The sequence below is a fragment of the Lagopus leucura genome, unplaced genomic scaffold (genome assembly GCF_019238085.1).
Source record: "Lagopus leucura isolate 7727_CA_CO unplaced genomic scaffold, USGS_WTPT01 Super-Scaffold_760, whole genome shotgun sequence".
NCBI lineage: Eukaryota > Metazoa > Chordata > Aves > Galliformes > Phasianidae > Lagopus > Lagopus leucura.
Genome location: NW_024962257.1, coordinates 2,098,992 through 2,125,977, shown reverse-complemented (window position 1 = coordinate 2,125,977; position 26,986 = coordinate 2,098,992). Strand labels below are relative to the sequence as shown.

At 46.4% G+C, this 26,986-nt stretch overlaps 3 protein-coding genes across 16 annotated transcripts in view; 1 reads left to right on the top strand and 2 right to left on the bottom strand.

The window, feature by feature from the left end:
- Positions 1-7,465, top strand: part of ADAP1 (ArfGAP with dual PH domains 1) — a 39,622-nt gene extending 32,157 nt beyond the window's left edge. For both annotated transcript variants that reach the window (XM_042864038.1, XM_042864037.1), the window contains exons 6-11: positions 163-309; positions 3,900-3,983; positions 4,332-4,394; positions 4,790-4,861; positions 5,048-5,276; positions 5,751-7,465. In XM_042864038.1, the coding sequence (XP_042719972.1) occupies positions 163-309; positions 3,900-3,983; positions 4,332-4,394; positions 4,790-4,861; positions 5,048-5,276; positions 5,751-5,779 (624 nt within the window). In that variant the 3' untranslated portion in view covers positions 5,780-7,465. The remainder of the gene's footprint in view (positions 1-162; positions 310-3,899; positions 3,984-4,331; positions 4,395-4,789; positions 4,862-5,047; positions 5,277-5,750) is intronic.
- A 769-nt stretch (positions 7,466-8,234) lies between these two features.
- GET4 (guided entry of tail-anchored proteins factor 4) lies at positions 8,235-17,431 on the bottom strand. Of its 4 annotated transcripts, none has more exons than XM_042864039.1 (9): positions 17,262-17,431; positions 14,294-14,372; positions 13,831-13,912; positions 12,860-13,009; positions 11,411-11,549; positions 10,287-10,427; positions 10,128-10,203; positions 9,676-9,748; positions 8,235-9,545 (listed from the first exon to the last, which is right to left on the bottom strand). In XM_042864039.1, the coding sequence occupies exons 1-9, from the start codon at positions 17,414-17,416 to the stop codon at positions 9,457-9,459; spliced, it is 984 nt and encodes a 327-aa protein (XP_042719973.1). In that variant the 5' UTR covers positions 17,417-17,431; the 3' UTR covers positions 8,235-9,456. The 4 variants fall into 4 exon arrangements, with proteins under 4 accessions (XP_042719973.1, XP_042719974.1, XP_042719975.1 ...); XM_042864040.1 differs by having other exon boundaries at positions 11,411-11,504; XM_042864041.1 differs by lacking the exon at positions 17,262-17,431 and adding an exon at positions 14,654-15,139.
- Positions 17,432-19,116: 1,685 nt separating this feature from the next.
- The window catches only part of SUN1 (Sad1 and UNC84 domain containing 1), a 33,385-nt gene continuing 25,515 nt past the window's right edge, over positions 19,117-26,986 (bottom strand). For 9 of the 10 annotated variants that reach the window (XM_042864518.1, XM_042864517.1, XM_042864523.1 and 6 more), the window contains 13 exons: positions 26,827-26,920; positions 26,667-26,725; positions 25,494-25,639; positions 25,127-25,357; positions 24,802-24,888; positions 24,367-24,410; positions 23,373-23,508; positions 22,244-22,498; positions 21,680-21,764; positions 21,225-21,340; positions 20,451-20,618; positions 19,848-19,937; positions 19,117-19,411 (listed from right to left, as the gene is read on the bottom strand). In XM_042864518.1, coding sequence (XP_042720452.1) covers positions 19,298-19,411; positions 19,848-19,937; positions 20,451-20,618; positions 21,225-21,340; positions 21,680-21,764; positions 22,244-22,498; positions 23,373-23,508; positions 24,367-24,410; positions 24,802-24,888; positions 25,127-25,357; positions 25,494-25,639; positions 26,667-26,725; positions 26,827-26,920 — 1,625 coding nt within the window. In that variant the 3' untranslated portion in view covers positions 19,117-19,297. The remainder of the gene's footprint in view (positions 19,412-19,847; positions 19,938-20,450; positions 20,619-21,224; positions 21,341-21,679; positions 21,765-22,243; positions 22,499-23,372; positions 23,509-24,366; positions 24,411-24,801; positions 24,889-25,126; positions 25,358-25,493; positions 25,640-26,666; positions 26,726-26,826; positions 26,921-26,986) is intronic. The other variant, XM_042864521.1, reaches the window with a different exon arrangement.

Genomic DNA, 26,986 nt, shown 5'->3' with positions numbered 1-26,986 from the left:
AAGCAAAGCCCCAGCTGTGTTATCACCAGGCAGATCTGTGGGCTGAGCATCATGTTTCAGGTAATGCCCTCCATCGTGAGGAATTTTTTTCTGACACAGTAAACTGCTTTCTGGTTTAAAAGCCAATTCTCAGGTGTTTGCTCACTCAGCTGTGTTTTCCAGGCAAAAGAACCCAAAGCAATTATGAAGATTGAACACTTAAATGCAACTTTCCAGCCTGCAAAAATCGGGAACCCACACGGACTGCAGATCACGTACTTGAAGGACAATAGCACAAGGAACATCTTTGTGTATCACGAAGATGGCAAGGTGAGAGCAGGGGGGTGGCAGGGCCTTGCGTGTGCTCCTGGAGGATGGTGCTGCACGCAGTCAGACTGGGGCACACCTGTCAGTAACCCAGCTGTGACTTGGGGGGGGGGTGTGGGACTTTGCAGTGTGCAAATCAGTGGGATGCTCAGCAGTGTGGGGCAGTTGTTTGCCCAGGGAGGACGTGGCACACGACGGCCTTTGCAGTGAGAGGAGAGTCCCAGTGCTCACAGATTGTGTTCAAGGGGTCAGCCCAAGTGGAACCACTGTGCTTGCAGGGCTGTGATGCAGAATGTGTCGTGGTTCCATGGCCACGAGTTAATCAGAAGCCAAAGGAAGGAGCTCTTTCCTGTAGAAGCTGCATCTCACCAGCTTCTGTCTGGTGAGGAGGTGCCTCTGTCTGTGGTTTGTGACAGTCTGCTCGGCAAAGGCAGAATTTTGCTGTGTTAAAAAAGCTGATTTTTCTACCAGATGCCCACTTGAATGGAGTGGTTTGTGACATGCAGGCAGTTGCTGTGAGCAGGGCTGATCTCACGGGTTGAGCCTGGTGGCTGCTGCTGCCTCCTCAGTGCTTGGGCAGGCGGCTCTGATGCTGTCTGATAACACCTCAGCTGAATTTCTCTCAAATTCCTTGAAATTGCTCTGCTCCTTTGGCTGAACTAGGATGTAAGCTCATCACAGGCGATAACCTTCACTGCAGTAAGGCAGCTAAGGAAATTAAAGCCAAAAGGACAACCTGGATCACTGCTGCTCCGCAGAGCATTGCAGGATGGGGCAGCTGTGTGCAGCTGAAAGCTTCTTAGCATGTGCTCATCACCAGATGGACCGAGGCCATCGGGGTGAGCTGGGGCTGAAGATGCACCCCATCCCTGATTCTCTGTGCATTGAAGTGCCAGTCTCCATCACAGCTGTGGGAGGCAGCGATGCGTAATGAGGGTTGTAGTTTGAAAATACGTATGGAAGGAACCCAAGATGCAGATCTCAAGTAACCAGGTCATACTACTGGAAGCATTCCTCTGTGCTTCCTTTTGCGTGGTGGGCACAAATGCTCTCAGACGTGACTTCATTGTGACCTAAGGGGCTTCTGGATCATCAGCTGTGCTGAGCTCCTCTGAAATGAAGAGCAACGCGCTTGATGTGAGCGGGAGGAGCTGAGGAGCTTTCTCTTTCACTATGGGAGTCTGAGCACTCACACAGCTGGTTGGAGCAATGCAGCTGCGTGCATCTCATTCTGTGTCCACTTAACAAAAAAAAACTGTCCCAGGTTTCTACCTGGCATCGTGCTCCAGCGCCAACAAGGGCTGGTCAAGCTCTGCCTGTTTTGCTGGGAGCAAAGTTAGTTTGTTAAAGGGCACCCAGCCTTTGGATGGCCTTAGGTGGGGAGCAGAGGAGAGTGATGTTGGAGTTCCATTTCTCAGGCTCGGTGCAGTGGGACCTGCTCTGCTGGCTGAAGGCAGCAATGGTGGCAGGGCTCCAGGCACACGTGGGGTGCTGAAGCCGATTTCTCACCGCACTGATCTCCTGCCAAGGACTGAAGCTCCCTCTGCAGGACTTCTCCTGTAGCCATCACAACAGCAGCTGCTGCTGCCATCCCCAAGCTTACCATCATCCTTAGCATCCTCGGAGGTGGGCTGCATCTCCAGGAAAGGCCTCTACACAGTGCAAACCAATATCTTTGAATCTTTTCTGGATAAATGAGCTGAGGACTCTTCTTTGACATTCCTGAGCTACAGCAGAGCTTTCAGAACAGGCAAGGAGGGCCATTGTCAGCAGCAGGAGGAGCTGACTTCAGGACTGATGAGCTGGAAGAGCAGTGAGAAGATGCAGTTTCATGCAGGGTTGTTTGCCTGGTGCTGCTGTGGCTGTGCAAGTGGCTCAGGTCTGGAGCAGAGGCTGTGCATCTTGGCTTTGCAGACACAGGTGTGTGCTTATGTAAAGAGCTGTGATGTGGCAGTGGATCGTTCTGGCTCTGGGAAAAAAGCTGATAGTCTGAAGTCGATGAGAGATTCGTCCTCTGCTTTCTGCATGGCAGGACCTACTGGTCGGGGAGGTGACCCCCATCATGACGTCAGGGTTGCCTTCCGGTTGGTGATTCTGTGAATCATCACCACTTCAATGTTACAGCTTCTTTTTCATTGCCTCTAGTCTGTAATGGTCATCATTAACTTCAGGAGCCAGTTCCTCTTGCAGATCCTCTTTGTGCTGCTATCCGGGGTCTGCTTAGCTGCTTAGGATGGAAAAGCAAGTGATAAGTAAAAGCTCAGACAAGTAGGTCAGAGTTTTCCAGAGCACTGTCTGTGCGTCCTGGTACGTTTTCTCCCCTCTCAGCATGAAGTAGGTTCACCAAGCAGCCAGAACACCAGAGCTGTTAAGGATGGCTGTTGATACCATAGACCATTTTTGAGCGCCTCAAGTTGGACTTCTTATAACTGAGATCTCCAAAGTAACATGTAAAGTAACCTGATTTTTGTGTGGTTTTTCTGTTCAGCTCAGTTTGCTTTTGAAAATGTGTATGTAAATGTTAGTGAGGGCTGAGGTTGCTCTCACAGTGCTTCCTGCGCTGCAGCAGCCTCACCTCAGAGGGTTGAAGTGGGATGGGCTCTGTGCTGAGCTCCAGTCTGGCTCAGTAACACCTCACATGCACCCACAACAGCCCTCTGTCTCCTGCAGCTCAGTGTGCATGTGTGCAGCTGTCACACCTCTTGCAAATGCATCTCATTTTCCAGTGAGACCTCCAGAAAGGTGCCAGTGCAGCACAGGCTCTGTGATCTCACCAGAAGCGAATCAGCAGATGAGTTCAAAACTGACCAAGTTAACCAAACTGTTTTGGAGAGGAAAATAAAAGGGAAGAGATGTATTCCAAGGAAGGAAAGAAGAGCCACAGCATCTGGGCATTGAGCTGGGACTTGGGTATGGGACTCATGGGTGGGCTGCAGTGCAGGGATGAAGAGATGCCCGGCCACTCTTGCAGCAGAATCTGGAAGGAAGTCATGTGGCCTCAGAATGTGGCAGATGTCCTTTGTGTTCCCTGCATTCAGAGGGGTGAGGCTGGAAATGGAGAGCAGGCGGCGGAGCTGTTAGCCTGGATTTGCATCTGTGTGCAGGCGGGGTGCAGTGAGGGGGAAATAAATTCATGTTTGCAGGACTGGGCTCACCTCTGGTCTTGCCAGCTCCACGCTGGGTCTCACCAGCTCTTTGCCAAGCACCCTGCCCATGGTGCTGTGCATCCTGCTGCTCCCCAGCACTTCAGGCTCTGCTAATCCTGAGCGATGGCTCCGGATCACCTGAAGTCTCTTTTCAAAGCCACCAGCTGGATTTCCCTCTGCTGACCTTCCTCCTCCCACACCCGACTTAAACATGAGCAGATGGGGAGCGGGGATGAGAAGTGCTGCTACCAGATCTTCTTCATGTTAAAGGGCTGAGTGCCCTTTACCAAACTAACTTTGATTTTGTCTTCTTGTTTTTTGAGGGTTAGCACTAAACTGCACTCATGTCACTGGGACAAAGGGATGGGAGAGCTGCAGAGCAGCAGGATGGTGTTGCTTTGTTACGTGCAGGCTGTGGTGCTCACTGTTTTTTGTTCCTCTTATTAGGAAATAGTGGATTGGTTCAATGCCATTCGTGCTGCACGTTTTCATTACTTACAAGTGGCATTTCCTGGAGCCAGCGATGCTGATGTAAGTTTTCCAGATTGTTTTTTTCCTTCTTTTTAGGGTTATCAAGCAGGAAAGCTCTGGGGAGTGCTCAGTCCTTCAGTGTGTGCTGTGTGATAACTGCCAAAATTACTGCGATGGGAGGGCCTTCAGACCACTTTCAGCTTAAGAGATAAATGGGCCAAATGTTAAAAAATCAAAGGGAACGTCTCATCAGCCCGCTGTGGGACGTGTGGTTGGCTCACCTGCATGGAATTGCCAGCCACTTGGTTGGGATCTGGTGGCAAAGGGGTCAGTGGGCTCGGGCAGGTTCTCCCCAGCCACCTCCAGCTGATGCTGTGCTCTCATTTCTCTCCTGCTTGGTTGCTCCAGCTGGTGCCAAAGCTCTCTAGAAACTACCTGAAGGAGGGGTACATGGAGAAAACAGGGCCCAAGGTAGGCTATAAATGTTTCTGCAACACCCCCAAAACCGGGGCTTGCTCAGTATGGGATGGTGAAGGGTCTGCTGGTGAGACAATCTTGTCCTCTCTGCAGAGGTGAAGCCTTAACACTGTAAGCACATTAATACATGTTTTCCACCTGAAGTTTGGGTTTGGAACCGAAAGATAAAGAAAATAATCCAGAACCATCTCACGGATGAACCCAGCCCATTTCCATGCTCTCTGGCCATTGCTACAGGCCCACCTGCCCCCAGCTGCCTTTCCCAGCCACCCAGCAGGGTCCTCCAAGCCACCTGAAACTGCCTCTGTGCCCTGATGCTGCCAGGTTGCATTTGATGAGCAAAGCACTTCATACTTTGGGGTGTAATTCAGCACTTTCTGACTCTGCAGCAAACAGAAGGTTTCAAGAAGCGATGGTTCACCATGGATGACCGGAGGCTCATGTATTTCAAGGATCCCCTGGTAAGAGAAAGGGGCCTAAGCTGAGTACTGGGCATGGTCTGCAGTAAAGCCCAGGCTGATGCTCAGCAGGACACATTGGAATTCTGTGTTGCTGGGTCTGGGCTGCTGCTGGTGGAGGGCTTTGCGGGGCTGTGGTGCTTTTGGTCTCAGCTTCTGCACTCTGTGCTCCTGGCTACTGTCTTGTAGGATGCCTTTGCAAGAGGGGAAGTGTTCATTGGGAGCAAGGAAAACAGCTACAAAGTCCTGGAAGGGCTCCCACCATCCACACAAGGAAATCACTGGCAGCACGGCATCACCATCGTCACCCCGGACAGGAAATTCCTCTTTGCCTGCGAGACGGAGGATGACCAGCTGGAGTGGATTACCACCTTCCAGAAAGTTATCAGCAGGCCAATGCTGCCTCAGGAATACGCAGGTGTGTGCTCACGAGGTCTGGAGAACAGCCTTGGACAGTTGATTTCCCATTGGTTGGAGTAGGGGATGGATGCCTGTCCTTGGAGGCGTTCAAGGCCAGGTTGGATGGGGCCCTGGGCAGCCTGGTCTGGTATTAAATGTGGAGGTTGGTGGCCCTGCCTGTGGCAGAGCGTTGGAGATTCATGATGCTTGAGGTCCCTTCCAACCTGGGCCATTCTGTGATTCTGTGGGTGATGATGGGGTGACTGCAGCTGCTCTGTTGTGCCTGATGTGAGTGGGGCAGCCCTCCTGTGCAAGGCTTGTGCTTGGTGGAGGGGCAGCGGTGCTGTAGGAACATAGAATGGCTGGGTTGGAAGGGACCTCAGAGCCTGCTCAGTCACCCAGCACTGAGGACAATCACACCTGTGGGGCCGGGCTGTCCTTGCTGGGGTTGTGCCCATGACTTTAACTTTTATTTTCTTTTCTTTTGTTTCAGTGGAAGCCCATTTCAAGCATAAACCTTAGATGGGACTGGCTGGGCAGACCTGAGGAATGAGCTTCTGTTTACAACACAACATGGTTTTATTTGAAATGTTAAAAAAGTAATTATTAATAATAATAACAGTAATAATAATAATAATACTTCCCTTTCCCCTCATCATTCACTTGATCATGTCGGAGGCCAAGAAGGGCAGCAGCGAAACATGGGAGAAGGCACTGATCCAACCCAGAACTCATTTCTGCTCCTCCTGCACCTCGTGTCCATGTGTCTCCTGCAGGTAGGGCGCTGTGCTGCTGGAAGGGTCCCCTGCCCTGTGGTGAAGAGTCTCGGGGACGAATCTCTTGGGGACGGGACACTTTTTGGACAATGTGGTCTGTGGTGCAAAACCCACATGGGTTCCTTGTGGAAAGTGATGGCTGTTCTGGAGGACGTGAGGCTGCGGCCCATCCCAGCGCCCTGCCCATGATGCTGCAGCAGCTGGCTGCTGGGGCTGGTGCTTTTCCTCCTCCGTGGCTCACTGCTGCCTCAGCTCACAGGGGATATGGATTGGGCCCGAAGCCTCCTGTGCTCTGGTGACAGAGATTCCCCCCACCTCATCCCACTGGGCTCAGCCCATGGCCCTGCTGCCCTGGGGGCGCTGCCTGCTGCCCCTGCTGCCTACCAGCTGTTTCCAGGGGAGAGCGAGCCCCTGAGATGCCGACACCTAAAAACAAGAGGAGAGAAACCACTGTCTTTAAATGTAGGAATGTGCAGCTGAACCGGGGGGGGAGTTTGGAGATGACCGAAATGTGCACTTGCCTCTGTCCTCTGCACTCCCTAAAACTTAAGGGAGAAGCGCTGAGAGCAGCTGAAAACAGCTCCTGGTAGGAAGCCCATCACTGTGTTTCTACCCCCGGACAGTGGTTCCTGTGCAGGACCATTGCCAGCCCTCCATCCCACGGGTGCCCACACCGTGCTGCTTCTGCCTTCCCCAAGGGGAGCAGGGGGTGACACTCATCCTGGCTGAGGCTTCTGTCCTCGGGAGCACTGCTCTCATGGTGTCATGCGGGTGGATGGAGCCGGCCGTGAGGGCTGTGCTGGTGCCTGCAGGGCAGCGTGAGCGGGATGCAGCTGTTGGGCACTGCAGTCTCCTGCTGTGTTGGTGTTGCTGAATGAGCGATCCTCCCGGTGTCATAGAGGTAAATTATAAATAGGTGACGTCAGTGTGGGTGAGCATCACAGCTCCCAGGTGGTGGCAGTGCTGTCTCTAGGCTGATTCCGAGCAGGGTGTAGAAATGCAGGTATCTGTGTCATTGGCCTCGTTAGCTGCTTACCAAAGTGCACACCCTGGCAGTGCCTGCTGCTGGGTACCACGGGTGGCTGTGGGGCTGGGGCTGAGCAGCAGGCTGGGCTGTGCCCACCTGTGTCCCTGCTGCCCTTGGCACAGTCCTCTGTGGTCCGGTTGGTGCACTTTGTTTTCCAATAATTCTCTTAATTATTATTTTTTTGGATGTTTTCATTTATTTTTTTTTTTCCTGCAATGAATACAAAAGCTGCTTGAAGTGACATTTCAGCGCTGTGTTGAGCACTGTAACTGCTGGGGGTGGGGCTCAGGCCCTGCTGTCACTGTTTGTAACCGAACCCCTCGTGGGCTGTGTCTGTCTGTAATGTCACTGGTAAGAACTGTGGTACTACATGTCATTCGCACCAATAAACGCTGATGTCGGACAGGTGCTGGTGTTGTCTGGGTCTGGGGGTGCAGGGAAGCAGAAAGGAGGGGGGTGGGAATACCTTCCTTCATGTACTGTGTGTGTGTGTGTGTGTGGATGTGTGCACATTCACAAGAGGTATTCCATTGCACTCACCCCACTGTCGTGTTACAGGATCACAGACACAGAGGTGAGTACAGAGAGGCATTTATAGGAATAACTGACAAATGTAGAAGGTAAACGTATTTCTTCAATGCACACACGGTGCTTCCTCATCTGCAGCCAGCACTACTGGCTTTTTAATAACTAAATTAATTTTTGGATGCATTTTTTATAATTAATTAATAAAGTTTATGTATTGCCTGTAATTTAAGCTAAGTCCGTGATGCAGAAATGCAGTTATACACGTGTGGAGCTTGCTCTCTGTATTTGTTTGCCTATGTATAATACAACTTACAAAATCTTTTTTTTTTGCTGTCACTTAAATCAGCCCTGTCTCAAACAGTGGCTGAGGCTTCAGACAGAGGGAGACAGACTGTGTGTGTGTGCAAAATGAGGGCCTGTATAATAACTATTAGAGCTTACCAAGTATTAAATAGAAAAAGACCACAGTAATGTGAGTATATGTTCTACCTGTGATAAGGAATCCTCCCTGGACGGGGCCGTGGCCAGGGCTGCTCCATCCCACCACACAATAATGATGTGTGCAGCATTCAGCCAGCGCTGAGCAGGAACTGAGGCTGCAAACTGAAGCGATTTGCACCCATCACAAACTCTCAGAAAGCAGCTGTATCGTAGATCCTGGTATAAAGTGTTTATTTGAGACATCACAATTAACACAAAATCTGCCTTTCATTGCCTTCTTTTCTTTCTCATACAGTCAGTAAAGTCTGATGAACCCCTCCCTCCCCCATGCATGATTGCTGTTTATTAATCTAAGCCTTCGTATTTTCATCGTGAAAAAATAAAGCGTTTCCCCCTCCCAGTTGTTTGCTGCACCACTGCCACGCAGCGCTCTGCATTAAAGAGATGTAGAACTGCTATGCCTACCACTGGGGTTGAAATTACTCCATTATTTATTGATTTATCCTTTTTACACGAAGTGTTAAATGAATCAATCACCAGAGAAAAATAAATATATCATAAAGAACCAAAAGTTCTGCAGTATCCCTTTTCTTTACATATAGCTGCATTTCAAATGCAGACATTGCTCGTGGCTGTTCACTGTTACAGATGGGTGTGAACTCAGAATGAGAAAGAATGTTCCAAAGGAGCAGAGCCTCCAGCCAGAGGAGGTATTTTACATGCCCAATTTTTAAGCCTAGGCAAGAGAGATCCGTGTGGAGCCAATTACCTGCGTTCCACTGATCAGCTTTCACTCGAGAGCAATTCAATCTTGTGCTTTTCAGAAGTATCAGCTAAACACACACACGGGCTCAGGCAGAGCCAGCTCACCACAGACACAGGCAGTGCTGTTCTCACTGCAGCAGAGGGAGCTCCTGCTGTCAGTGCATCCTGGCTGTGCAGCTCCCTGTGCTCCAGGCTCCTCGCATGCATCGCAGGGCTTTTGGCACCAGCCTCAGCCCTCAGTTACACAGTGACTCACCCTGCTTTCAGGATGTTCGTGGCAGATGGCAGAGGTCAGGGAGGCCTTCTTGTACCAAACGTGGTAGTGGGTAGGTCGTGGAGCAGACCCCTATGTACTGAGTTATTGTGCAAAAGGAATACTGCATCAGAAACCGTAGACTATATTTTAATCAAAGTCACCAGCCGCTGCATCGGAAACCTGCTAACAATCTCTGCCATTGGTTCTTTTGGCTACTTTTTGTTGGTTTCTTTCTTTTGTTTACATAAATAATATAGACCAAACATTATAAACATTTCAGCAACCATTTCTAAAAGACTGGAGGAGCCCTTTTAGGCGCCAAGAAACAACTGCAGGATTCAAATTCCAAAACTGTCTTTGGAGTCATTGAATCGTCAGTGTGCACGGCAGCCTGTGGCAAAAATACTCAGTCCAGTTCAATAGGACTGCTGTCTTCCTGACCATCTTCTGTGTCATCATCTTCTCCAGTTCCCATCAGGCTGTTTAAAAGATTTCCTAGAACCAAGTACATGACAGTCAAACTTAGCTTACCGGTCCCATACGCTCATTAAAAACTTCTTATCTGCTCTCTGACCGTGCTGGAAGGGCTGATTGCAGTAACCAGAACTGCTGGCATAAACCTTACCTAGTAATCCTCCATAGGATGATGTCTGCTTGGGCGGAACACCAAAGAAAAGCTGTCCTATTCTATCTAGGTACTGGAATGACACAAGATGGAGAACAACATCAGCTGCTTCGTTTACAGGTGGAAGTACCACAAGTGAGATCACTGACTCCTGTCCACAAGCTGTATTCAACCATCCGATTTCTCAGCATGCCATAGAGAACAACTGAAATGCCATGCCTGATAGCTTTATCAGCTTCCACTCCCACCAATGAAACACACTCCTCCCAATAAAAGCCACCTGCTGTCCACAGCATCTATCAGCACCTCACCTGGAGAAACACAAAGCCAGCACCCAGCGGCTGCCTCAGCCACATTACATGCAGTGTGACCCACGTGCTTTGCACTCAGTGATCAGCCATTATTTAACTAGCTGTGGGGGTTACATCCTGCTGCAGTTCCCAGTAACTCACCTCATTATACATGGGATCTCTTTTCAGGGACGGCTGGTACTGTTCACACAATACTGTAAATACTGTTAGTTTTCCCCTAGAAAGGAAACAACCAAAAATGTCATCTCAAGAGCAAATGAAAAGGAAACCAAGAGCAGAGTGAGAAAAATCACACCGTACCCATCAACAGCCAATAACAGAAACCAGATGAAGTTCAGCAGTGGCTGCACAAAGGGTGGACCCTTTTCTATTGAAGGATGTTTCTGTGTATACGTTGTAAAAACAACTGAGGCGCTGGTCTTGTTTTTTAAGCAGAGAAATCTGCAAAAGGAAACAGAACAGGGGAAGGTAAAAAACAGAGAAGAGTACGAACTGCTAGGTAAGAGAATCTGGTGTGGCCTCTGAGATAAATTCTGAGGCCATTAAAGGACATAAGTAGTGCCTCTGTCTAAATGCTGAGAGAAAGAATCCCTTATTTGTAACCGATACTCACAGAAACAAACACTCACAGCACTGTTTAAGAGTGCTACCTACAGCAGACCTAGAGAAGGGATTTTCTACCACTAACCACCACTACAATCTCTAGCAACCAGCTAAAGAAAGCAGGACACATCCGACACGACAGCTGGAGGCTGCCAAGAGACAGCCTCACTCTCGCCCACTCCCTCTCACAGCACCTCCTGTCCGTGCTGCAGTCCTGGCTGCACCTCCTGCTCAGCCTCCCCCTGAGCTGCTTTCCCTGCCTGCAGGAAGCCACCTGCTGATTAAACTCAGGAAAATTGGCTTTGTCAGCCTCAATTGTACATTAGCCTTGCAAAGGCACACACAGCCTTGCACTCCCACGTCCTTCCAAATAAATGCTTACAGAAAACGAGAGCCACCAGCAGTTCTGAGAAACCACTGGTCTGTGCTGCTCAAACACCAGGGTGACCCAACGTATGAGACCGAGAGCAAGTCTTGTGCCCATGTAGTCCCAGGCCTGGTGAGCGCATCCAGTTAATTCCTAACCAACCAGGCACAAAGTAGGGTTAAGGAAAAGGAAGAGTTGTGCTCTGAGGGTCAAACAGGTTACGTCAACTCTTCAAGCAATTAACACAACGTTAGGTTTTGACCTTAACACATTTTTTCCCCACTCCACATGAGCTTTGAGACAGGTTTCTATTGCTACCACACGCAGTGAGCTTTGGAACCTCTGGTCACTTTCACAGCTTCTCAGAAAGGACATTCAGTTAACCCACGGTTATCTCCATCAAATTAGACTGGCCTCACACACACAAGAGTTCATAAAACAACACAACACCTACTGTAGGACTGCCTGTGCTACAAACATGTCCACCTCACTGCGATAGCCTCTGGATGAGGAGTATTCCACGAGCATGTTTGCACAGCCTTCACCATCTGTGGAGTGCAAGAAGTGATACCGAGATTCACTATAGTTTTGCTCTATAAAAGGAAAAAGAAAATGGCATTTAAGAAATCAGTTCATCATAGCTGAGCATAAAAACACATTTGCTAGGCTGGTGCTCTACAGGCAGGAGGAGCTGCACACAGTAATGACAGGACAAGCAGCAAAAAGGAGAGGCGCTTTTTCCCCCTGTAAATTATAGGCAATTGATGAAGCCCATCAGTACCCTCAGCATCCTTCCTTCTACGTGCACAGAAAGAAGGCATTCCCTATTTTTAGCATAGCCTGCTCCTGCTATCAAAATTACAACTGCCTTCGTGTTCTGAACATAACAGCAATTATGCAGGAGAAAAAGGTGCAAGAAATGAAAGTGTTTTGTTAGAACCTGAAGCCAAGTATCATGCAAAAGCGTGGTAGTGACAAATACAACTGGAAACCTGCTCTTTTTTGGAATTTAAAAGCTTTGTTAGAAAAATCACAGCCATTTCTGATGACTCCCAACAGCTACTAAGAAAACACACACATCCTGATCTGTGAGAGAAGGACGAGCAGAAGGTTACAGGATGGGGATTCTGACTGTCAGAATGTAATGCTTTCTACGCTAATCACACCACAGCTTCTCACTTTAACACTGAGGAAAATCTTCCCTTGGAGGTGGCAGCAGCCATCTAAAAACCACCACCAACCCCTGAGAACAGCCCTGGTCTGAGTGTGGCACACAGCCATGAACACCAATCCCAGCTCCTGAAAGACGTTAAGCAGACGAGCAATCACCTTGCACAGCTTTTAATGGGTGAGAAACCAGAGGAGAGCATTAATTATTTGGCTGTTCTCATCCACCTCTCTGTTTTGAGCAACAGACTTTAAAAACTGAGTATGAAACAATTATTTTGAGCATTTTGGTCTATTTGAAATCCCACTCTGCAGGGGAAATGCCTGAAATAAGCCTCTTCAACACCCCACGGGTACCCAGAGGTCAGATGCTGTGATGCGTATCAATCTTTCTTAGGTTTAACCAGGATGTGATGACAAGCCAACAGAACAGCCCTGCTGCCCAACAAGCTTCCTCCTAACGACTCTTAGCCAAACTACCTCAGTGCCTAAAGGATCAGCCCTCCTTTTACCAGAGAGCTTTACAGTACCTGTGTTTTGGGGTTTGCACAAATACATTTATGAGCCTATTTTTTTTTGTTGTTGTTAGTGGCAAAACCCTGAAATGCTGACAAACAGCAGGGAACACCAGCAATCATTTCCATCTCAGCTTCCCTAGGTTATTTCCAAAATACATCTCTTACATCTTTCAACATTTTCAAAACCAAACACAGGAGAGCCAGTTGATTTTTCTTACCTTTCCACAGGGTAATGGCTAGTAACTGATGTAATTTTGGATGGCCAAGTTTTCCTGATCCCCCGCTAGACCACTTCAGTGCTCTGGATACAAAAGCCACTCTTTCAGGAGAATTTGGATCCATTAAACTAAACAATTTTGCCAAGTTTTCTACAAGAATAACATTCACAAATGCATAATGTTAACAGAAACAGGGAGACTTGCTGCTTCTCAAGATACAACTCCTAATAAAACAAGCTCTGTTCTCAGTCTTTATAAGAGATCTTAAAAATCTTAAATACAATGATTTGAATTGCAGAAATACACCACAAACATCACATCAATCCTGTCATGGTTTGGGACACGGAATCCCAGAGCTTCAAACAGCCCCAGAGTTGGGAAGGCTTTTGGCCTCAGGAGTGCTTGCCATCAACAGGGCAGCAGACAGAAGCCTGCAGTTCCAAAAAGGACCACCAGAAGTCATCAGTGGGATACAGAAAGGCAGCGGTGACCGAAGGCAATAAGGAAGGGTCCATCCCAGCTCTCTGCACCTTCTGCCCCCACCCACACTGCAGCCTGCTGAGGCAATGGCTGACTCCCTGAACCAGGCACAAGGCAGACTCTTAAGGTCTTCCCGAATTGTCTGCTCACTAAATCTCAACTGGAGAAGAAAGTGAGAGGCTGACTGACAAGTACTGCGTGCACCACCACGCTGCTATGGCAGACATGGCTATCCAGCAAAGCCTTGGAGCTGCAAGTCACTGTGCAGACAACAGGCAGTGAGGAAAGGAGGATGCCACGTTAATTCAAAGTATGTCCCTTTGCTCACAGCACTGTCAGTTATCAGCAACCTATTCTTCTCTAACAAAATTTTCCTCCCATCCTTTTCCACTTCCCAGCCCCATGGGATGACAGTGATTTCAGGTTCCAGGACTCAGTGCTCACCGAGAAGTGAGAACACCTAAACAAACTGAGTGCAAGGGTCACCGTACCTAAAAGGTCATCTGATACTTTTGCATCTGACTTCTCCAAAGACTCCAAAACCAACATGGACAGATCAGCAGCACTGTTTTGCTAAAAGACAAACACATGCTGGTAGTGATGAACGTAACAGTGAATCAAAGGAAACATCATGAAAGAGTTCATTTCTCATGCAGAATTTTGTCAGAAGCACAGTAATACTTTTGTCAGCAGTTACAGGTAAAGAACAACAGGAAATTTCAATTCTCTCTTACAAAAATTTACATTAATTTGATGGAAACAGCAAGAAGTTCCCAGGAAAGCAAAACAAATGCAGTTCACAGTTCCAGTTTGGAATCACCTTTCCTTGTGGAGAGAAACTCAACAAAGAGATAAAGCTAAAGATTATGAAGCAACCACCCCAACATTTGCCATTGGGAATTCACTACTCACCCCACAACAACCCCCCAGCACCACACAAAAACACCAGCATACCTGGTTGTGACTGAAGAACAGCAGAGCCCCTGAGTACATTAACTCTCTCGCTTCCGCATATTTTCCTTGTGACATATACCTGGGAACAACAGCAAAGCCTTAATAAAAGTTACTAGAAAGCAAGTTGCATATGCATCAATTAATGGAAAGGATTAAATTGTTTGATTCTGCACCAGTGAGGGCCACCAGCCACCCGCACTGAAGCCAAGCAGCCTGTCTCTGTGCTGGCAGGCAGCCCGCAGGCTGTGCCGTCACAGCGTTCTCTCACACACCTGCTGCAGCTCCTCCCTTCCTCACTTAGGAGCAAACCAAAAAATGAAGGACACAACCGGTTCCAACAGTGACCCCAAGATCTCCTACCACAGCATGGTGATCACGGCCTCCTGCACGGCACCGCAACGGGCAACTGCAGCTCTTGGACCATCACATCTCCAGGTTAGAAAGGCAACACTTCCACTGAGAGCAGCTAAGGATAGCAGGACTTTCTCTGAGTAAGTGCCCTCAGCAGCTCACAGCCACAGTAATGCCTCACGCATCAGCTGAGCAGCTCGGCACCTGCAGCGTTTTGCAGCTGGCCTCACAGCCAGGTGTGCCTCAAGGCTTCTGGCTCCAAAGCTCCTCGAGGATCTCCCTCCCACTGAGCCGTTTCCAAGAGCCTCCTACTCTGGAGTGGCTGCAGGTGATACTAATGAAAACTGCTCTACAACATAAAATACATCTTAAGAACCGTTTTTGGAAAGATATGAACAAAAATGATTAGAAATATTCACCCTGTGAATCCAAATGGCATTTAGAACCAAAGAGTAACAGAACTGAAATCCTGTGACAGATGATCCATACCATACAGACCTACAAGCACAAGGATAACAGAAGTCAGTGCCACTACAGAGGCAGTCATGTTGAACCTTTGATTCAAGTGCCAGAGCACAAAGTGATGGCTCCACCCAGCCTGCACTGCCCACATAATGCTGCTTGGACAGCAGCAGCACATTCCTCCTGCCACATGGAGCACAGCGAGGGACAAGCACTGCAGGATGCAGGTTTGTGATAATCCTTCCTCCCCACCCTCCTCCAACCTCAAGCACCCCTTGGCTTCTGACTTCTGAAGCTCTGAGTCAGGATTGCAGGTTTGACTCGCACTGCATGACGGAATGGACTCGCATTTACAGGCTGGCTTTGATCAAAGTGAATCAACACTGTGTCCCAATTACATTCCGCAGCTGAGATCACCTCACTCTGTGCTGATGTCTCTCTGGAAGACTGTTTACATTCAACACACATTTAGCAGAGGACAGACAAGACTGTCTGGGACTCCTTCCCACTCTCAGCGACTTTCCAAACAAATCTTCTCTGCCTCATTCTATCTTTCTGCCTGGAAGGAAATCCCCTCCGTAGCTACGCAAATATCACCTTTCCCTTTAATTAAGCACCTTCCTTCTGCATTTGAAAGGGAAAAGGCAGGAACTCTCACTCCAAATTAATACAGTGAGGCTTAAGCAAAGCATGACAGCTAAGGCATATAAAACATGAGATGAGAAACAACTGCTGAACAAAGTCATTTTCCACCATTGCAGCCACCACCTCACGTAATCCTTCCCATAAAATAGGCCGCACTATGGCTTAGATTTACGTTTCTCCTCAGATAATGATAATTTAAGTCTGAAACCTTTGATGTTGCCCTCGCTGATCCCAGCAGATCTGCTGTGTGATGGTGCTCAGTATATAGCAGGGAGGGCAGCAATGGGAAGAGTGCACTGAGGACATTATGGCCTGCAGTGCTGAGGGTGCAGCACCCCACACTCTGGCTGCTGTGTGCTGAGGGTACCCATGTGCTGATCCCATTCAGCTCTGGGGACATATGGCACAAGGGAGCCACGAGGCTGAGGGCAACATCCCAATTCTGGCACTACCACGAGTGAACAAAGCCAACCAGTGAAGCCCCTACAAGGGGTACCTGATTCAGCGCTCCCAAAGGTCTATCTTTTAAACTGAACGTGGAAAGAGGTGACAACAGCAAGTCGCCATGGATGTGAGCAATGAAAAGAAATACTGCAAGAGGCCACAGTAATAACTGAAATGTCTGACTGAGCATCCAGGTCTCCTCTACTTAATTTCTGCCACATACACAAGGAAGAACATTTTTGCCCATAAGCTTGGTCAGCCTAAAGCTGCCAGGGAAGGGGAATGGCGAAGGCAGAGCCAGCAGAGGCTGCCCAGAGACAGCAACAGGCACAGGGATCAGCAGGACTGCACCTGAGGAGCACAGCAAAGGGGTGCAGGCAGCGAGCCAGCTTCCACAGGGGCACAGCCTCAGCGCCTCTACAGTAACGCAGGGGCATGGGAAACAGGCACAGGGAAGCACAACTTGTAGCCCAATCTCGGGGCCGGAATATCCCGGAATGCAGCGAGACGCGCGGCGACGTCTCGGGAGCCCTGCAGGCTCTGGAGGAGGGAGGAAGGAGGGCCCCTGTGTTAGGGAAGGCCTGGCCCACATGGAGCCGGGCAACGGCGACGGAAGGGTCGGGAACCTCCAAGCGAGAGCCGGGAGAGGCCGGCACGGGAGACGCGTCAGCAGCGCCGCGTCCCGCGGCCCTCACGGCGCCAACGGGGGTCCCGCCGCCGGACCAGCGACACGGGCATAGCCCGCCTCCTCAGCCCCGCGAGCAGCGGGACGCCGGAACACCGCGGAGTCACCACGGGCGGCGGCGGGGCTCGGAGGAACCGCGGCGGAACCCCGCGGCGCGCAGGCCGGGCCCAGGAGCCGTGCCGCCCGCAGCCTGCCATGCGCACGCCCGCCCCGCCCCGCCCCCGCGCGGCCCAATGAGAGAGCGAGAGGCGGAGACGGACGGGAGCGGCGGCCAATAGGAACGGGACGTGGGCGCGGCGGGCGGCAGCGGGGAGCGATGCGTGGGAAGGCTCTGGAAGGCCGCGCGGGGGAGGGGCGGGCGGGCGGCGGGCCGAGCCGTACCTGAAGAAGAGCGTCCGGTACATCTGGTGCGCCTCGTAGTAGTCGCCCTTCTCGACGCTGGCGCGCAGCTTGCCCTCCACGCGCTGCACGCCGCCGCGGTTCCTGCCGCCGCCCTTGGCCGCTTCCTGCTCCGCCGCCATAATCGCCGCCGCCATCGACGCGGAGGAGCGCGGAGGGGGGGGGAGGGAAGGAAGGAGGACGGGCGGGAGGCGGGCGCAGACGCGCGCAGCCCCGGAGCGACGTCGCGCCTCACCGCCCGGCTTCCGCCCGGCGCGACGGCGGCCCGCGAGGCTCAGGAGAGCGGCTGCGCGGAGTCACGTGGGGCGCGGAGTCACGTGGGGGCGGGGCCCGGGGCGGAGCAATGGCAGCGGGCGGCGCTCCGCCCACATCCCGCAGACCTGCGGCCGGAGGCTCGGGGCTTCAGTGCTGTAGCAAGGCTGCTTCAAGCCGGGCTTTGACGTGGAGAGGGGGGCGTTAATTATTCAAAGAGATCATCGAAGATACGGAAAAAAAACCCAAACCAAAGCTTTATTTTGTTTCAAATATTACATGCACTTTGAAAAAATTAAAACTCTTTATTTAAACATTTCCATAGCATCTCGTCAGTTTGGAGGCAGCGAAGAACAGACGATTTGAAAAGCATTTACAAAAATACATTGCACAAAGTCCTATCTCGCTTCTTTAAAAAATAAGTTAGTGTTATTCAAAATACTCCCACTACCCAATTCCAATTTATACAGGATAATTCTAATTTAAATATGTAACATATTAAAACACCTGTACATACAATGCAGCTCTGCATGGGCCGCGGGCTGCAGCTCAAGGGAAGAGTTCTCCATGCAGAGACTGTGTTGAAACATCGGAGGACTGTTGTGCAACATACAGAACTCTATTCAGAAAACCAGTCAGCAGCTCCCTGTGTTAACTGTTCACAGGTCATAAAATGCATGGGAACAACCAGATAAAAGTTCTGCACACCAAGTGCATGTAGAAGTCTTTTCTGAAAAGGATCTGTAAAAGTAGTGATGCTAAAGGGGGGCCCTAGAGCAGCCTCAGCTCGCGCTGTGTACAAAGCTTTGCATGCCCACCTACTGGACACCATTACTTTGTACTGATGAGACTTCACAGCCCCATTTTCCCTGTGCTGCATTATTGCAGTACAACATTTACCAACCATAAGATGTAAGGAGAGAATTTCTGAGGAATTAAGATAGTCCTTCTCTAGGGTTAAGTTCCAAATCAGCCTTGGTGTACTAAGTGAGAAGAGCTGATAAAACTGTTAAACTGCTTGGTAAACATTCACATACAGCAATTAAACAAGCTCATCAAGTTGCCATGGTAAAAACCCTTAAAATAACTTGAAGTTATCCCTGAATTTTAAAGCAACCCATGGCCACAAATTACAGTAAAGCATTCTCAGGCGCTGGTGTTTAAATTAATTTTGGTTGTGTTAACTTTCCCTGACAGCAATATTTTATAAAGTCAACATTTATTGAAGAAGCCCTTTAGGATCCCCCAGCAGGTCAAAACAAAGTCAACTGAAGGACACCTGCAGCCACAGGCTGTTTAAACTCCATGACATTATTTGGCTTGCAGTGCTAAGCTAACAAATATGCTGTTGAGCCCTGAATTAAAAGAAAAAAAAAAAAAATCCTAGTTGCAGAAAGTGGGGTTTTTTTTTTTTTTTTTTTAAAAAAAAAAAAAAAAAGCAAAAAAAACACATACATTCATTTGTAATAAAATAGGTATCACCTGATTGCTAACTGGGCTTTATGAACCAGAGTTGTTTGCATGCATTACTTCTCTCAGCATGGACACAAAAATATAAAGCTAACTGGCAATTACAAGCTGAGCATTAGAGCAAGTGAGTTTTATTTTATACAGTTCTGCTGACAGTCTTTATCAGAGGACTGGTAGCTCTGCAGAATATATCTCGCATCCTCGTCCTTCAAAGATTCCAGTGTTGTAGGCTGTCCGGTATATACAGATTGCAAACAAAATGTACAACAAAGCAACCCACGCTGTAGTGTAGGGGATTATTCAGCAGGCTTCCCATGCACTCTGAACCGATAAAGGCAGGTATACTCTGCATGTCCCCAGTTAGAAAGAATTCTCAGTTCCACTATCTGGAATACGTTTTCACTTTTCTCCTGGAGAAAGAAAGAGCAAACACACAAACTAGAGTTAGCTCTCTAGTATAAACTGCCACAACCAAAGTTGCATTCTCAACCAAACTTGCTTTCTGCAACTCACTCTTATTAGTAATTAAGTTATGGCTTGGGAACTTCTTACCACTTTGAACAGAGCTTTCCTACTTTGTTTGCTCCTTGCTTGTTAAGGGAGCAGAATAAGTGTGAAGCTGATTCTTCGTAAGTTTGTTACTTTCACACCAGTTGTGTCTAGACAGCAGAAACATTTCATCTTATCTATTTAGATGATGGGTTTTGATGCAAATACAGAAATACTTCCTACATCTGTTTTTACATTGCCCAACAGAGAATGCAGCCCTTCTCTTCACAGGTCATTGGGTACTGCCATAAAAAACGAGTCTCTCCTGACACTTTAAATCTCATCACCCAAACTTACCACTGTAAACATCTGCAGCGGCTCCCCTTCTTGGTCATAGACATACTGACCCAGAAACGTGCCCTCCTCTTGATATTCATCATCTAAGCCCTGTAACAATGAGATAAAGATTTGTTTCTCTCAAGTATTGAAACTGTAGAAGCATATTTATGTAACTGAGGATCAACAAGTAGCATCCAGAAATCTACCATGCAAGGATTAGAATGTTTCCCATGCAACTCAGTGCTTGTTCAGACAAGCTGTACATTCAGTTCCAGCTATTGTTTGACTGTGAAAACATACAAACTCCTTAACTTTTATAGCAGAAATTAAGGAGCTAATTTACTACCATCGCACTGCAAAATATGACCTGCTCATGACAAACAGAACTGCTACCTCCCTTCACAGAAGTTCACGATTCTAACAAGCATGAGGAGAATAAATATCCCTCCAAACTACTTTTAGCACTTGTTTCTAGATCCCAAAGCTCATCAAGAATATGAACAATTCTAACAGCAAAAACTGAAACACCACTTTCTCTTCTTAGCTGTTCTCCCTCATTATTTCCAGGATATACAACAAGTACTCTTTATAAACACCAACAGTTTAAAACTCAAGACTTACATATACTGAAAACTTCCTAGGAGCACTGGTGATATTTCCTGATGGCGAAAGTGTTTTTGGTATGTGTTCCAACGAGAAGGCAGTAGGGTAGATCTTCATGGAAAGTCTAACTACAAGATATCCCTCTGATCCCTTGAAAGCCCAGCAGTTCCCTGGATACACGTCCGGCTGAACAGATTTCAGGGCAAGTAGACAGAAAGGTGTGGAAAGAACAGGACAAGAAAGAACATAAACATTCGTTGCATTTTGTTTTTGCAATGAATTCTGAATTACTGGTCTTAAAACGATAATAAGCGGCAGAACAAGTTATTGTGTGTTTTACTGGTTACTGAATAACTCCACTCCTAATCACAAGTCCAATCCTGCCTCCAAAACCAAACATGAAATGATACTTTGTGTTAGAAGGACTATACAACAGAATGGAAGACAGGGGTTGCAGTTTTAATTGTGTTCATCACAAAGGCAGTGGATCCACCTGAACTGCCAGCACTCTCTTGAAGACTGCTTTCTAACAGGAGCCTCCCAGTGCCCACATTTTGCAGAAATCCAGTGCAGCACCAAGGCTGCTATGAGAGCCTTAGTTTTGTAAAGAAGGGCCTTAAGCAACGCCAAGGGCCTTCAGGAATAATCACACTCTCAGAACAAAGTACCCCGACCTCATCCTCCCCACCCCAGAGGAGCCTATCACAGAAAAACACTCAGCACCCAAAAACCACCCCAGGACACTCAACACAAAGTAACACTGCTGAACTTGTTTACTTTACTTTTAATTACCTGAATAACAACTCTGGGAGACTGAGAGAAGTACCACAGAGGAATTCCAAAGAGGCTAATTAACGCTGTTTTTGTCTCATAGGTTTCCGAACAGCGAGTACTCAAAATGCTGCCGCCTTAAAAAAAGATAAAATCAGGTTAGCAGAAGTAATTTTTCATTCCTTCCTAAAGGCTTTTTATTTCCCCCCCTTAAAAAACAACAAGAACTCAACCAAATATGAAAGCTTTCATTAATCTCTAATAACTTTCCAATGCTCTGCTTCTGTCAAATACGTTATTTTAAGTAATCATTACAGATTTTTCACTTCAGAAGACTGAAAGATTGTACACTTCCCACAATAAGTTCAGTGATGTTCAGTCCCTTCACACATACAGATTTGTGGTTCTCAATTATTTAGATGTTTTTATTGGAAGTATACCATTTTCCCTAATGTTATAGTATTTCTTATGTTTACCTCCAGATTCTAAGGCAAAATCCACCATCCCAGTCTTGTCTTGGGAGTACAGCTTCAATGCATTGTTTACAATGATCTGTGCTTGCTACAGGTGGACACAGAAGAACAGAAAGGAAAGACAACATGAAGTGACAAGAGCTGATACATTCACATGACAAGTGGTAAACCCCCTCTGAGATGCTGCACTCTACTGCAAATCTTTGAGAGCCTCAGTCAACATAAAGCGTGTTTGTAAATGCTTGAGCAAATGGCTCAAAACAAATCCATACTACGTCTTGCCTGATGTTCTCTTCAGAACTGGGATTCTCTACCCTCCCCCCATCTGCCCACATCATTTGGGAATTCTTCTGTACTCAAGACAGCAGACTTTTTTGGGGAAAAAAAAGGCACATTCAGAGTAGCCAACAACTGCTGTAAGAGTGCACTCAATTTCCCATAGTTCTGCCCATTTCAATTAATCTTTCAGGCACCTCTTCAAATCATTAACATTGACATAGACAGCTGTGTTCCACTAAATGCATGTAAAGGACAATTTTATTGAACTCAGCACTTTAGCTGACTCACTGCTTCTGTGATTCCAGAAATCCCTGCGTTATTCACAGCATTTGTTACTACTTCAGATGTTATTCTTTGGTTTGTTACAGCCATCTGCAGAGTGATATTCTTGAGAATTTGCAACTCCAGATCCTGCAGCAAAGTTTGCAGATCACTTCTGGTCACAAAATTGGATGTAAGCCACTGGAGAAGCGATTCAGGAAAGTCCTTGTGCTGATCACCAAAAACCATCATCTTGACAGATTCTTTAACCTGGGCATCTACCTATTCACCAACAATTGGAATAGAAATGATTAGTATTACGTAATGGTTTATGAAGTCCATCTAGTAGGCACACATGAAGTCAATACATCCTTCCAGTATTACAGAGAAACCCAGCCTGCACATGTGTTTTAACTGCAGTGACTTACACTAGAGTATCAGAACAGGTAATTATGCAGAAGACATGGATGAACAGGAGGCTTCATTGGGTTGGGAGCAGCTAAAAGTCCTGCTAACGAAGGGCTTTATGTAAGGAAGTCTGACTGATGGTTCAGAATAGAAAAGTTGATTGCAACAGTTCCAAGGGACTGTGGCAACTCTAAGGGGAGCAGTACACTTATCAGGTCTAATAAAGCAGTCACTTCAGTGACTATTCACCTATGGCATACTTTGATTTTGTACACATAGATAAAAGAACTCGTGATAACACTGGAATATCAACTTGGACTAAAATAAGAACTTAAGGACTGCTGCATTTTATTGACTACATTCAAACTGAACCTTACAGAAGTTTAAAGAAATAAAGCATGATTTTTAACAGAAGTCCCAGATGACAAACCTAGCATTGCTTACATGAGTTCCTTTTCCACATTTGCATGAGATGGCACTATACAGCAAAGTACAGTGCATTCAACTGACACTGCATTATCTCAAATGCAAACGAAGCTGCCATTGTGAAAAACAGACCACAAGCTCAGACCATAAGCTAAGCTGCTACCAATAATGGGGAAAAAAAAAGATCATAGTACCACTCCATGAAGCACTGCTGTTTTCTTAAGATGAATATTACTCCTATATCACTTTAGCAGTGCCTTTTAAAAAAAGTTTGTGAACAAAATCTAGTCTGACTTTCACTAGGATGGTTGCCAGAACTTACTTTTTCATGAATAACATCTATTTTCTCATAACTTGTCTTCACACTTTCTCCAGTTGACAGCTCTGATTTCACTTGAGACAACTCTAGTTCCAGCTTTTTAACTCTGGATAAGAGTTGGTTATGTTCATCACCATCTCTGACAAAAACAAATAGCCAAAAATTAGGAAACAATTAGTTTCAATCATTCCATCAAATTCTAAAGGCATGAGAATACATTTGTCTAAATACAAAGTGCTTTCCTAGTTCAGTTATCCATTGAGATAGACATCATAAGCTTGCAGTTCCTTGAAGGCTTTCAGATCCTTAGGATGAAGATAATAAAGTAAAATATTTCAGAATTCTGAACAAATCCAGAAGCAATGACTTTCAGGACATCATCCCACTGACAACTCAGTAACTCAGACAGATACAGAGTTCTGGTTTGGCCGACCAGCCAAGCTTTACTTGTTTGAACTGGCCACTGATTAGAGCAAGTTTCAAGTTACCTTAATACCTGCCTATGAAGTTACTATCTTCAGCTGAGCCTGTGAGCACAGGTCACACAACTACTGCTCATCAGCACTCAGTGTGTGCTATGGAAAGCAGTAGCCAACATTCCAAAGCTATTTCAATTAAATGTAAAAATAAGAATTCACAAAGTCAGTGTTTTCTCCTCCCAACTGGGAGGAGAAACTTAGTGAACTTAGAACTTAGATAACTTAGTGAAATTCTGTGTTTTTTTTTCCTGATACTACACTGGATGTTAGCAGGCAGCAGTTTGTCTGACAAACCAGAACCATGGCTGAAAGTGAGAGTTGATAAGATTTAAAAAGTTAAAAATATGATGCATCAAAACCAATCACTGTATGCTAAGCAGTTTGAGGAAGAAATCTTACATGTCTGTAAAAGCACAAGAAGTCTGCCACAACTAATAACTGATAGCTGTATTTAAAAAAAAAAAGCCTATCACCATTAGTGAGCTTCAAAGCTAGACAAAAAAATTAAGTGCTCATACCTTATTGCTTTTGCTTTGGCTACTTCAAGTTCCTTCTGAATGTCCTAAAAACAAGAACAGAAGTTTGGTTTAACACAATAACACAAGTGACAGACAAAAAAACAAGTGAATCAAGTGAAAAAGCGAGACATTCTAGCACCACCTATATGAGGCTGTGTTCCTACTTCTCTTTGTGCCTCCATACAGTAAGATTTTATTCCAAATATCACCCACCTTCCTGGTCAATTTTTAACCTTTGAACTGAAAACACTGCCAAGAATGGAGAAAAGAAAGGACACTAGGCAGCAAAACAACGTGTTGTTTCATGCAGTGAAACAAATGTTCAAAGCTAGTGTGAAGTAAACTAGGTTTGAGGACAGAAGAAAATAAACAGTTTGTTGCCTATTTCATCAGAACATTACTATTATATCTAGCTGGAAGAGCTAACTTTCATACCTTAAACTCAGCAGAGAGTTTTCTAAGAAGATCTTCCAATGTTACGATGCGCAAGTTGTGCTCTTGATGTAAAGCCAGGAAGTCAGTCTTAAAAACAGGAAAGAAGAAGGCAGCATACTTTGAGTACAAAGTGCTTTGCTAAAATGGTGTTTCATTCATTCTGTGACCAAAGCTTTCAAGAATGCTAAATAACTGTTACACAGTAAATGACAGGATAGGTCAACTCCACCCCACAAAGAGAATCCTATGAAGTCACATCACTGATCAACAGCATTAACAGAACAGTGCTCTGATCAGTCTCAGAAATGGTCAGTAATTGACTTACCGTTACCTTTTCCTCCAGCCTCTTATCTTTAAGATGTTGATCCATCACATTTCTTATTAGCTTCAAGATTTCATTTCTGTCACCCATCTGGGCAACCTGATCTTGAAGATTATGGAGTAGAAGCAGCACTTTGCTATATTCTTCATCATGATGATGGCATTTGTCAGACACGAAGGCCATCTGCTTTTCCAGCTCATTTATACGAGCAGAATCAAATATATTTATGGTATCCTAAGGTAGAAAGATTCATTTGTTTAACACATAATTTTTATTACTCGTGGGGGTCAAGTGGTTATTGCAAAATGCCAAAGACAGGGGAGTTAGGAGGTCTGAAGGGAAAGTTCTCACCCAGACTGTTCTCCCTTACCTTTGGAGGCTGTACAGAATGAGAAGAATCAGGTTGTGGACCAGGAACATAAATAGAGTCATCTGTGCTCTGCACTTTATCAATTCTTGTCCAGTTCAACAGAGGCAGCAGTGCAACGAAGCTGTCAAATCCCCAGAACCATAAACCTTCAGTGAGCAAAAACAAAAGCAAAAAAGGGAGTTCAATCTACAAATTATTTTATGTTTTGCCACACAGTAAACTACTCCAGCCTGAATAAAAGTCATCTACATGAGGCAATTTCAAAACTGTTAAGGTAAGCACCCAGAAGCATTAGGCAGTATCAGTACCACTTGCAGGTGATTCCTGCTTATAAATGATACGTTCTTAACCTTAATCTTATGCTGCTGCTCCCCTGGGACACAGATCTCACCTGTTGAATATGACAGGCCATAACTCACTGACAATTTTTACCTTATTGGAAAACATCTTGCCTATTTACTACACACCACACTGCATAATGTCTAGCAGAAGTCTGAGAAAATTTATGCTTCCATGAAAACACAGAATTTGACAAAAATTGTACTTATTTCTGCAATATTTTAGTGAGAAGAAACAGCATTTTCTACACAGAATATCTTCTTGCTTTCTTATTCTCCATACAACTCCTCATATCTCTGAGAAGTTTTTTGAGGATATAAAAAGACACGAAAATGCTTCTCAAAAATAGCTCAGTGTCTTCAGTAAATACTTTCAATAGGAGTTTCTTTCAAAGAAGACAACTGGCCTGGAACACTGCCAGCTAATCTAAGGTATTTCAAGCAAAGTAAGTATGGAGAGAAAGAATGCATTAATAAAAAACCATAAACACACTGACAGCAACCAAAAGCCATCAGCTTTTATGCAGGTTGACACAATGAAAAGCTGATTCTTTATGAGCTCAGTGCTGCTCCTGTGAAAAGGAGCAATGCACTGCAGTGTTTTTACAATTACTTGCTATGTCTGAAAAGCTCTATGAAATTGAAGTTTCGTGAAACAAGAACCCGCTGACACACCAGTACTTTCTGGAAGCATTCACAAACTGTTCACAAACCAAAACTTGGCTTTTTAGCTTCTGTATCTTCCCCATGATCCCACAGTCCAACCAGAAGTACTTCTTTGCTGAAGCAGTAGTAAGCATACACTGATTGCTATGAAGTCTGTAAGTTTACATACCTAGTAGAAACAGCAGTGGGATGAGAAACAGCAATAGCCTGGAAACCTTTGGAAGGCATCTAGAGAAAGAGAAAAAAGTTTGCAAGAAATCATATTATCATATTTCATCTGATAACTGGGAACAGAACTTGCTCACAGAAGATTTATAATTGATACATACTTTCTAAGAATAAACACCTTCAGCAAAGACATCAGAGCAAGAAGTTGATTCCAGCCAGCTCTAAGCAACCTGAAGATGCCAGAAGCTGCTCTCCCTGGAAGACAAAAGAGGTGACATTACTGCACCACGTATTCAAGGACACCAAACAGGGACATGCAGC

Bases quoted from the DNA above. Each gene is read 5' to 3' on its own strand.
- GET4 (XM_042864039.1), bottom strand. From the start codon at position 17,416: ATGGCGGCGGCGATTATGGCGGCGGAGCAGGAAGCGGCCAAGGGCGGC. The intron at 13,913-14,293 runs GTATGCTGGTGT...TTTGTCTTTTAG, and splicing joins TGTTCTTCAGTCACAACCAG to CAAAACAGTGCTGCTGATCT. The intron at 9,546-9,675 runs GTAAGGTTTATG...ACTTGGTTCTAG, and splicing joins ATCCTATGGAGGATTACTAG to GAAATCTTTTAAACAGCCTG.